Genomic DNA, 11,637 nt, shown 5'->3' with positions numbered 1-11,637 from the left:
AAAAGACCCTACAGAGCTCCTTAGCCCCTTTTGCTTTTTGAGAATATAACCCATGTAAAGTCTGGGTTTCCGGTTGAAACCCAGAAGAGGGTCCTCACCAACCGTGCTGCCACCCTGATTTTGGACTTCTAGCCTTCAAAATTGAAAGAAATAAATTTGTGTTGTTTACAAGTCACCCAGTTCATGGCATTTTGTTATGGTAGCTGGAATGGACTAAGACATCTTCTTAGGAAGCTTTTCTTAATAGAGAAAAAGATTTTTATTGATTAGGGAGGCAGAATGAGGAATAAACACCAACAATGTCACCACCAAAACACTGCCTTTGTATCTAGAAATTAAACTGCTTCGTATTGATCTCTTTTAAAAAGGAAAAAAAAGGAATTTACAGGTATGTTGAAGAGGTTCAGATGAGTCACCATACACACTGAGTCTGGGCGGGGACACCTCTGAGACAGGTCCAACATCAAGAGAGGGGACAGCTAAAGTAGCGTGGATGGAGTGCCTGCTTTCTGCAGGATTCTGGAAAGGCCCTGGGATTTGGAGAAGCATACATTTAAAGAACACTTGAACATCTGGGTGGGTGAGGTCAAGGCACTTCAGACCCAGTTGTGGGGACAGGCAAGAGCATGTACCAAACCTGTGACAAAAAGGAACTAACACAGAGCAATGAAAACAAACCCTAGAAGTGTTTGGGCAGAAGGGGTATGGAGTGTTAAGATCAGATGTCATCAGACTAAACATCCCAGAGAAGGGTGATTTCTGACCTCAGTTTAGAAAGATGGCTAAAAATTGATTGATAGGAGAAAAGGCCTAGGGAAAGGGAGCAGGCCCACCTGAGGCAGGCTCTCCATAAATGCTCCAGGGACTGACCTGTACGGAACTACAGGAGAACTATCTGTGACTGGGCCCCTCGGAGTGGGGAGTGATGTCGGGGAGCACAGGGGTCTGAATGCTACTGACCATCTAATCAAGGTCTGTAATGAACTCTGCTATGATTGGCTTCAAAAGTATGACATCTGTAACAAATAAATATGTCATGGAGGTTAACAATATCTGGGGCTGGCATTCTTAGAGAACACTGTCTCTACATGCAGTTGAACACGTGACTCTACCCAGTGAGTACCAGAGATTGGGCTGACCGTCGACGCAGATGACTTCTCAGATGCCCCGATGAGGGAAGAGGCAAGTTCATCTTATGTCCTAAGGAGTTTGGGCCAATAAGCTGATGACTGAGGCCAGCTAACAGTTTGAAGTGATCCTCAAATTCGTTGCTAACCATGTTGCTAGAAATAAAATGTCCTTTTGTATGTAATATCTCCATGAACTTAGAAGGTCAGCTGTGTAAATCTGTACCAATGGTTGCTTGTATGAGTAATCACCTTTTGAGGAACTCGGTGTTCAGCAAAATGAAGTCACTTTCTTCCATGTCGTATGCCATCGGAACATCCAGGGAATGACCGAGTGCCCCACTCTGGATTCCTCCATGAGTGTGCACTGCATAAAGATCTCTTCCAATTTATCTTACAGGGGCACCTGGGTGGCTCAGTCAGTTAAGCACCTGTCTTCTGCTCAGGTCATGATCCCAGGGTCCTTGGATTGAGCCCCATGTCTGGGTCCCTGCTTGGCAGGGAGTCTGCTTCTCCCTCTGCCCTTCCCCATTCCCCACACCTACTCATTCTCACATCTCTCTGTCTCAAATAAACAAATAAATAAATAAGTAAAATCCTTTTTAAAACTTTCTCTTACAAGATACAGAGAAGCTGATTAGATGGTTGATTACACGTCAATAATGTACTGGGACTAGATAGTGGACCAGAATAAATGTGACCAGTCTTCAACGGAGTCGTAATCTAAAGGAGCAAGCATCCAGATGCCCACTATTACTGCAGTAGAACTCCGTGTGGTATTCCGGGCCATCGGGACCTCCTGGGGTGAGGAGGTGTTTTATGCCCGCCATCAGTGGGTTTTTTGCTCCCGAGATCAGGACACCTTTCTGGGGCCAGCCGGACTCTCAAAAGGCTTCCTTCCGGGCAGCCCCGGTGGCCCAGTGGTTTAGTGCTGTCTTCAGCCCAGGGTGGGATCCTGGAGACCCGGGATCGAGTCCCATGTCGGGCTCCCTGCATGGGGCCTGCTTCTCCCTCTATCTGTGTCTCTGCCTCTGTCCCTCTCTCTCTCTCTCTCTCTCTGTGTCTTTCATGAATAAATAAAATCTTAAAAAAAAAGGCCTCCTTCCCCATGCCCCAGTATCTAAATTGAAAACATTATAATAACTCCAGCTCCTCTGTGTTTTTGAGATCTCTCAAAACCAGATCACCAGCTCTCTCAAACACTCATCTTTTCAGGCAACAGTTTCTACATTTGGTCCCTCACCTTGCCTTCGTTCTTTGCCCTTTCTTGACAAATATATCCTCCATGAGAGAGAGAAGCATGTGTTCAGGTTATGTCTGGAGAACTGGGTCAGACAAGGAGCCAAGACTCCAGAACTGCAGGGAAAGGTAGCAGATACTAGAGGGAGAGGCTGAGCGACTTCCCCAGCCTTCCCTGGGGGTCAGCTCAGCTTCACTCACTTTCAGCTCCATACTGCCACCGTGTGGCCCCAGGGCAAATGCCAGGACACTCCTGTTTTGCTCTTTTTTTTTTTTAATTTTTTTTTAATTTTTATTTATTTTATAATAGTCACACAGAGAGAGAGAGAGAGAGGCAGAGACACAGGCAGAGGGAGAAGCAGGCACCGGGAGCCCGACGTGGGACTCGATCCGGGGTCTCCAGGATCACGCCCTGGGCCAAAGGCAGGCGCCAAACCGCTGCATCACCCAGGGATCCCCTGTTTTGCTCTTAAGTGGGTGAAGGTCCCTCCCCATCCCTCAACCTCTCTTCCACATCACTACCCTAAGCAAGGGGAACAAATCTTATTTCAGCTTGAACATCCTGTTGTCACTGCACCTAGGAAACCAACATGGCCAGACATTTCCTGGTTATGGAGTTTTATTGGTCACTTTCAACCCCATCTCTGGATTCCTGACCTAGGAGTGAGCCACGGCAGCCTGGGCTGAGTCTCGAGCTCCTTGATAAATAAAAAGACCTATTTACATACAAAACACAGGCGCAGACATCTGGAAACATACTGGCCTATATACCAAACGACATAAAAACCCCTTCTGAGAAATCTCCATAGTCAACCAATTCGCCTCCTGCCATCCTCTGTCCTGCCCACCCCTACCCCCTACTCCCACGGGGGTTCTAAGGGATTGAAGTATTTCATAGAGTCCACAGGATGGCACAAACATTTCACAAACGTGCCCAGCCCAGGGACAGCCTGGTTCCACTCCTCCTAGGGTTAGCTGTCAGAAATGAAAACAGAGACCCTCCTCAGGCTTCCCACAGGAGCTTACTCACCAGATGCAATCTGGAGCCAGGCCATGGTAGACTGTCCTATAGTCCAAGGTCTTATAGCAACCCCCACCCGCAAAAATGTAGACATTATTGTTTCTACTGAGCAAAAAAGGAAATCATTGCACAGAGAGATTAGAGGACTTGCCCAAGATCCTATGAGAGCAGGACTCAAACCCAGGGCTTTGGAATGCAAAGCTGATGTCCCTTCTCCCTCCTGGTCATCACGATGAGCCATGGTTTACTCGGTACTGACTAGGGCACGAGGGATGGGATCTGTGGTGAGAAAGGCAGGGGCTTGGCTTATGTACACAGGGCGGGAGGACCTTCAGCAGCTCATGCTGACAGGGGAGGCCCCTGAGCCCAGCTCCACCAGGACAGATGGACAGGGAAGGAGCAGTTGGTTGTCCAGGGACTGATGTAGGCAACAGAACGTAGTGAAGAGAGACTGTGGGCCCTCACGTCTGCCCTGAACCTGGGTCCCATTAGGGTCTGTGTCCCACTCCCTGGTTCCTTAGCACTGAAGGCTTGGGATGCTTCGCTCTCTCATAACTCAGCTTAGGTTCTTTTCTTTTAAGGAAGCCGAAGAAGGCTTCTCAGAGCTGAGTGACCTCTTAAAGCTCAAAGTTGCAGTCATTTCCTACAGCTTCCCTCAGAATGAAGGGCAGAGAACCTGTTCCCTGGAGCTGCTCTCAGGAGCTGTTAGCCTAGAGGCCTTTCCACTGGTAGACAGCTCCTGAGTCTACCAACCACTTTTAGGTCCACACTCCTATTTGACCTCATAACAGAGATGAAGGATCAGTCGACATCCTCCCCGTGTCGGTTATCATGGTGGCAGAACCAAGACCCGGTTCTCCTGACTTTCCAGCTGATGCCCCTTCCACTGCCAAGGCCATCTCTTAGTTTAGAACCAGAATTCGGGTGGGGAAGCCACCCCGAGATTTAAGTCCCACTGGAGATAATGAGGAGGAGCAGGGCAACGTCCCAGAGTCTATCTGCTCTGCTGCCTCTCCCACTTCAGTAGCACTGAGTTGAGGGCAAAAGTAGACAGTCTGGCCATTGCAGGATTCACAGTCACCAGAATTGAGTCAAAGGGTATAAATGTCATTGCCATGAGAATCCAACAATTCCTCTAGAGCTTGCTGGTTAGAAAAGGCTCTGCTGTAACCCCAGGCCCAGTCTTGCAAACTCACGACAGGGTAAAGCTGGGAAAGATCTTTTGGATCAGCTCTGTCCTAATAGGTGGGAAGACAGAGGCCCAGAGAAGGGAGGGGACCTTCCCGAGCTCAGAGTCGTGTCTCAGATCCTGGGCTCTTGACTTCATCACAGCGTGCATGGCTCATAGGGAAGCCCTGAAAAACCTCAAGGAAATCCAGAGCCATGATTCAGCCACATTTTCTGTAAGGTTGTTTCCTCTGGGCCAGCCCCCAGGAGGGCGAAGTGCAAATTCCCTTAGAGAAGGAAGGAGAGCCACCAACGGGTGCTGCCTCACAGGCTTCGCCCACTCTTAATCTTACTGTGATCATTTTCATCTTCTTCTTTCCTCCCTCCTTCGCATACTCCCTTCCAGTGGGTCACACCGATGAGTCTACTTTGCCCTATTACCTGTCCTGTAAAGGTGGATGACAGGGGGAGAAGGAACACGAGCATTTGTGGAATTTTTACTAGCTGCAGGTGCTGTGCCAAATCCTGCATCTCCCTTCAGTAGACAGGTGGGCACAGCAGGCAAAGCCGAGGTACCTGTTCACCCACCCCTCTTTGGTTTCCTTCATTAAAGAAGCCTCCCTCTACGAAACAAACAGACAAATCCAGGATGGAGATAGAGAAACAGGATCCTTCTCACAGGTTTTCACTCCTCCCCTCTCCCGGCTGGCTGGGTGTGCTAGTCGGGATAGGATGGGACAAAGAGTCAAGGCGGGAGACCGGCCTGAGTCCCGGTCCTCTGTGAACCCCTAGTCAAGGCCGTCCTAGGCCTGCCTGAGATCTGGGGCACCACATCCACCACACGGGTGAGTTCCAGGTACACTGTAAATGTGCAGGATCAGGGAAACAGAGGCTTGACTCTCCCTGATTTCCAGGGTGTGAGACTGCGAGCGCACGAGGGTCCGCCGGCACACCAGAGGCACCTGTAACATCAAGGGCGGGGCAGCCATTCTGGCCTCAAAGTGGTCTCCCCCGAACTCCAACCCCAGCCCCCCCAGCATTTACACCCAGTGCTGAGATGAGCAGAGAACCTCTGCTAGCCCCATGGGCGCACCCTGCTCTGGTGAATGTTCCCTAAAAGGCGATGGTCTCTGTGGAGGCCTCTGCGTCCACCTGCGCTGAGTCTTTGGGTGAGCCTTCAGGCCCGGGGCCCCCACTGAGGCTGGGGCTGAGGGGGAGGGGGGGCAGGCCGCTAGAGCGGGTCAGCAGCGTGGTGCGGCGGCTCGAGGGGCTGTGGCTGGAGAGCTGGGGGCGCGCCTGGGGCCCCCAGCAGCAGGGCAGGCGGCGCAGCGGGCGCGGGCGCAGGTGGCTGTTGAAGCCCATATAGATCCAAGGGTTGCAACAGCTGCTGAGGTTGCCCAAGAGCATGGAGATGGTGAAAGCCACATTGGTTGAATCTGCAGAAGAAGAAGCACGAGAGGTCTTGGAATTACAGAGCTGGATGGCACCTGGGAGAGAGTCCAAGACCCCACTGAGCAGAGGGGGGAGACAGAGGTCAGAGATCCGAAGGCGGGGAAGGACTCCCTTGAGTTCTACAATTAGAAAGGGCATAGCAGGGATCCCTGGGTGGCGCAGCGGTTTGGCGCCTGCCTTTGGCCCAGGGCGCGATCCTGGAGACCCGGGATCGAATCCCACATCGGGCTCCCGGTGCATGGAGCCTGCTTCTCCCTCTGCCTGTGTCTCTGCCTCTCTCTCTCTCTCTGTGACTATCGTAAATAAATAAATAAATAAATAAATAAATAAATAAATAAATAGAAAGGGCATAGCAGGGACTTGGAGCTGCCTCTCTGGCTCCAGAGTCCTTCATCTCTGGGTCTTGCTTGTAACTTCAGAATAAGGTTAGGAGCTAAGGTTTACTCCAAGTTGACTTTGGAGGTGTGAACATAGTCTGGGAGAGACCGGCCTGAATAGGAGGTAGTATCTTTGTTCCAACACTTAGACCTCCAATGGATGGAGATCTAGAATGACAACTTCGGGCTTCCCAGGTGGCTCAGTGGTTTAGTGCTGCCTCAGCCCAGGGTGTGGTCCTGGAGACCTGGGATCGAGTCCCATGTCAGGCTCCTTACATGGAATGGAGCCTGCTTCTCCCTCTGCCTGTGTCTGTGCCTCTCTCTCTCTCTCTCTCTCTCTCTCTCTGTCTCTCTCTCTGTCTCTCATGAATAAATAAATTAAATCTTTAAAAAAATAGAATGATACAACTTCTGTAAATCATGCAGGGAACATAACTGTGATTCTAGACCAAGTTCAGAACCCTTTGATTCCCATTCTCATTTATGTCAAACAGATGGGTGCATCCTGTCCTCCTTGGCCCTAGGGACAGTCCCACTCATCAGGCAGTGAGCATATGACACCTGACAGTGCCAGGGCTCTGGTGGGGGCCTGGGTGGGCAATCAGCCTGACTGTCCTGCAGGTGCCATTGCATCATCTCCAACAGCAGTGGATGGGCAGCTTCTAGCTACAGAGTACCCAAGCATCTTATTCCAGACAAATACTTGTTCCACGTCCACAGAGATTATACCCAGGGAAAGCACCATCCTCCAGAGAAAAACTAATTTCTCTCTTGGGCAGTCAAAATGTGAGGATGCAGACTGAAAAGATGTCTTCCAGACACAATATTCTTTCTGAAGACTATATAAAGCTCTACATACCAGGAGGAAACTTCCAGGCTGGACCCTGAGTACCCGCTAGATGCACCACATTCCAGCCATGGCACAGGCTGCACACTGAGGTAACTTGTTCTTCAGCAGAGCTTATAGAAATAACTGAGAACAATGTCAAAGCTCTAGTGAATCTTAGGGGTTATGGCATAGACTGGAAGCCAGGTCCCCGGACTCTAAGGCAGCAATCCCAAACCCTTGCGCAGTTTCAACCAACAAACTCAAAGGCAAAGCTCCAATGCCTGCTCTGTAAAGCTCTGTGAAATATTTTTTTTAAGATTTTATTTATCTACTCATGAGAGACACAGAGAGAGAGGCAGAGACACAGGCAGAGGGAGAAGCAGGTTCCCTGAGGAGAGCCCAGTGTGGGACTCGATCCCAGGACCCTGCGATCATGACCTGAGCCAAAGACAGACGCTCAACCACTGAGCCACCCAGGTGCCCCAGCCCTGTGAAATCTGCAGATACTCTGGTTCCTTGGGCATCTCCCTTCCATAGCCGGGCTGTGAGACCAAGCAAAGGGAAGACACAGGGTCAGAACATTTGAGAGAAGACACGAATCACAGTGGTGAGAAGCTAAAGTCATCTCGGTCTGGACCGACCTATGAGGGCATAGAAGTGGGGGTGTGGCGGGAGCACCTAGAGATGCAGGAAGGACCAGCCTCAACAGCAAACAGAGCCTCCTTCATTTTCCCTGCATTCTGGTCTGCTCCCCAGTTCACAGAATACCGGGGAGCTGTGGAAGATATGGGAAGTTGCTTTGGTGAAGGGGATGGTGTTCACCCTATCCACTCCATCGACACATATTCAATGCCCAGATTAGGCCGGGGACTGAGGGGATCTGCAAGTGCCTTTGCTTGGGAAACATCTGTTTGATTTGACCCCCTCTGAGCAAGGGCTGGAAATGTGGCCGGAGGAGCAGGGTCTGCAGAGGCTCCACCTCTCAGCCCTTGAGGGCAGACCCATACTGTACCCTGCAGGAACTCAGCTGACAGTTGTGGGGAGGGCAGCAGGAGCAAGGGCAAGGAGACAGGCAGGCTCCAACCAGAGACTCAGGGATGAGAGGCTAGGAGGCCAGCATACTATGGAGAGGAACTGGGTGTACTGGAGAGTAAGTATTTTAAAATAATGGCTCTCAGCTCAACTAGAAGGCCCTCAAAGGGCTTCCAGTTTTCTGGGAGAGCACATTGTCTGTAAGGTAACACTTCATTCCTGCTCTCCTTGCTCAGAGAGGCCACTGGTAAGTGGTAAATCACTCTATGCAGGTGAGCAGGTGAGGCACAGGTATGTACTGAGGGGCCGCCTTGTGATGATAGTGACACAGCAGGCCGGCAGGGAAGCCTGCACTGGCCTGGTGGCCAGGTCTCCATCCTCTTGTGGGTTTCTCAATGAAGGATCAAATGACTACTCACCCCTCCTCCCCCCTGCCACTGGCTAAGCTGGATTATTGAGAGTAAAGCCATGTCACAGCTAATGTTTGGACCGTGGTGATTCAAATCCTGGCTCCATGTCTTACTCGTGGTGGCACTTTGGAGATGGCCCAGTTATTTCACCTCTCAGAGTCTCAGGTTACTCACACATAAGGCAGGAGAAGGCTACCACTGAGTACCAAGGACTGGATGTGCTGCTTGGCACTAGGAAACCCTCCTCCTTTCTGTTCTGTGCTTGACTAGAACAGGGAGGTCCCTATAGTTGGTTAGAATCAATACATTTATTGCTTAAAGGGTAATTTGCAAATAGCCTCTTGTCCAGAGGGATGTTCAAAAAAAGGAGGATAAAACAGGACTGTAATAGTTTGGTATTGTTTTCACACCTCTCTTGCAGAGTTGTGCTCAATTCATGAACAGTCTGGCCCTACTCTCTCCAGAAAAGCAAAATATTTGGCTTGAGTGTGTCCTAGGATAAGCAAAATGAGATTAGAAACAAAAGCATAAGGGAAGGGGGAACTACTCCCTAGGAGCTGGTAGGAATTGGTAGTCTGGGTCTGCTGGTCAGCAAACTGTCAGGAAGCTTCCAGAAGAATCTATGGATAGGGCCTCCCTAGGGTAGTTACATGCGGCACCCATTGTACATCCTGGGCAATGTGCATGACAAGCACTGTAGAGCACACAGTCACCCCTATTCCCAAACACTCCGATGAATTGACTTGCACTGCCCCTATGTCCCACTCTACTTGGGAGCAGAAAAGGGTGTCTTTGAACACTACTCTTCGACATTTAGGCTGCCCAGACTCAGCCCTACCTTCCTGAGTACACTCCATCCCCAGGTGGCTAGACCATCTGGCAGTGTCTAAAACTTAGGAGGCTTCCTTCTACCTCACCGCAGAAAAATGACAATAGCAAGACCTCCCATGTGCCACCTGGAGCATGGTGTTCACGGAAGATCCCAGGATCCCATTTGGTTTTTCACATAGGAGCAAGACCCGGCTTCTCAGGACATTCAGAGCCAGAATTCTGAACAGAGTAGGGGGTAAGGGAAAAAGACGAGATAGCAGGCCTAGGTTTTACTTTTCACTTCACCACTCCCTAGCTGTGTGGCCCCGGGCAAGTCACATTTCCCCTCTGAGCCTTTCTTCCACATTAGCAAAATGAAAGGGCTGAACTCAAAATTTCAGAGTTGTCATGTGCCAACAAGCTAATCAACTGGAAGTAGCTGTTGAGAAGGAGTTCAAAGTCATGCCCAGGCTCAGGAAGGTAGAGGGCTGAGAGACACAGCTCTCAGCTGTGGTCACGAATTGTCATCCTGGACAACTTGAAAATTCTTTTCAATTCAGTCATTCCATGATTCTAATGCTCATCTATGCAACTGGCAGTTAATTGGTTGGCCGAATCTGTCAACAGTCGTATTTCATTAAGGCCATGTAATAGTTTCAAGCGTTTATATTTATTTATTTATTTAAATTATTTTTGAGCATTTAGATTAGGTGCCCAAAATTTAAAATATGGAAATCTTACATAAAAGATACATGGCATCTGCAGGCTGCCTGAGAGTTATAGCCACCTCTTTTCACGGGGGATAGGCACCACCTTTCCTAATTCCTTCACTCATCTGCTCCCTGCCCAGCCCTGGGAAGCCGAAGAACCCTATCCTAAGCCTGCGCTTCTCCTCTCCTTGCTCTTTTCTGCCCCCCTCCCCCACAAACACACACTCGCCTTCATCAGGAGCGTTCTTGTCCCACACGGACCACATCTGGACGCTGAAGAAGGGTGCCCAGCAGGCGATGTAGGCCAACACAATGACAAAAGTCATTTTCACAGTTTGGATCTTGGCCCTGGAGATGGTGCTGATGCTGCTGACTCGGGACGGCAGCCCCCGAGTGGCTGCGGCTGGGCCAGAAGGCAAGGTCCTGTCCCAGGCCCTCCAGCCTCTTCCTTCCGCCTTCCGGGCCTGTGTCTTGACTTTTAGGTTCTTACAGATCTCATGGTAGATGAGGCTGTAGCAGACTGTGAGCATGGCCACGGGCAGGATAAAGATGGCCAGGGTGGTCCAGGTGATGTAGACCCGAGGCCCCCAAGGGAAGCGGAAGTCTGCCCAGCAGTCCAGCACCCCGGTGCCCTCGATCACTTCCCGCAAAGAAAAGATGAAGACTTGAGGCAGGCTGAGGACGGCAGCCAGCAACCAGGGAGCGGCGATGAACGGGTAGGTGGACTGACTGGGTTGCTGGAGGCTGCGCAGAGGGTGACAAACAGCCAGGTAGCGGTCCAGCGTCATGGCCAGCAGCATGTAGGTGGAGGCAAACATGCTGAGCACCTGGAGATACTTGACAGCCCGGCAGAGGAGGTCAGGGCCCTGGAAGCGGTAGGTGACGTCCCACAGCAGCTGGGGCAGCACCTGGAATAGTGCCACGCCCAGGTCAGTGAGGGCTAGGTGCAGAACAAACAGGTGCATGCGGGAGCGCTTGCGGCTTGGCTGTCCCAGGGTCAGCAGCACAGTCAGATTGCCCCCTGTCGCCAGCACCAGGACAGTGGCCAGGACGCCGATCTCCACCTTGGCCAGCTCCTCATCCCGGCCCAGCCAGGGTGTGGTGGCATTGAGGGCAGAGAAGGTGCCCCCGGGAGTGGGGCTGGCAGCCCAGGTAGGCCCAGAAGTCATGGTTGACTTTGCTGGGAGGGAAGAGGAGGAGGTAGAGAGAGGGATGGATAGTGGGGGGGGGGAGTGGAGGGCTTTGATGGGTGAATTGGAGTGGGAAGCTTCAAGGTTTTAGGAGGGGAGAAAGAAGACAATGACAGGGAGAAGGTGAAAATAGGTAGAAATGGTTAACAGGATCAGAGAGAGAAAGATAAGGAAGGAGAAGATGCTGATCACACAGTGTGGAGGTCAGACCTAGGAGCGAAGAGAAAGAGGGCTCAGGGATGGAAACAGGGTGTCAGGAAAAGAAGAATGGAT

General features: G+C 50.9%; 1 protein-coding gene across 1 annotated transcript; it reads right to left on the bottom strand.

Annotated features, from left to right (window-relative positions):
* Positions 1-5,667: 5,667 nt before the first annotated feature.
* AVPR1B (arginine vasopressin receptor 1B) lies at positions 5,668-11,343 on the bottom strand. The gene is made up of 2 exons (XM_055333810.1): positions 10,404-11,343; positions 5,668-5,990 (listed from the first exon to the last, which is right to left on the bottom strand). Exons 1-2 carry the CDS (start codon positions 11,341-11,343, stop codon positions 5,668-5,670), a joined length of 1,263 nt encoding a protein of 420 aa, XP_055189785.1.
* Positions 11,344-11,637: the final 294 nt, after the last annotated feature.

The sequence above is a fragment of the Nyctereutes procyonoides genome, unplaced genomic scaffold (genome assembly GCF_905146905.1).
Source record: "Nyctereutes procyonoides isolate TBG_1078 unplaced genomic scaffold, NYPRO_anot_genome, whole genome shotgun sequence".
Classification (NCBI taxonomy): Eukaryota; Metazoa; Chordata; class Mammalia; order Carnivora; family Canidae; genus Nyctereutes; species Nyctereutes procyonoides.
The sequence above is the reverse complement of the archived record's forward strand: the minus strand, read 5'-3'. Positions and strand labels throughout refer to the sequence as shown.

Coding starts and splice junctions, on each gene's coding strand:
- AVPR1B (XM_055333810.1), bottom strand. CDS start 11,343: ATGACTTCTGGGCCTACCTGGGCTGCCAGCCCCACTCCCGGGGGCACC. Junction 5,991..10,403: donor CAAGAACGCTCCTGATGAAG/GCGAGTGTGTGT, acceptor CTTCTTCTGCAG/ATTCAACCAATGTGGCTTTC.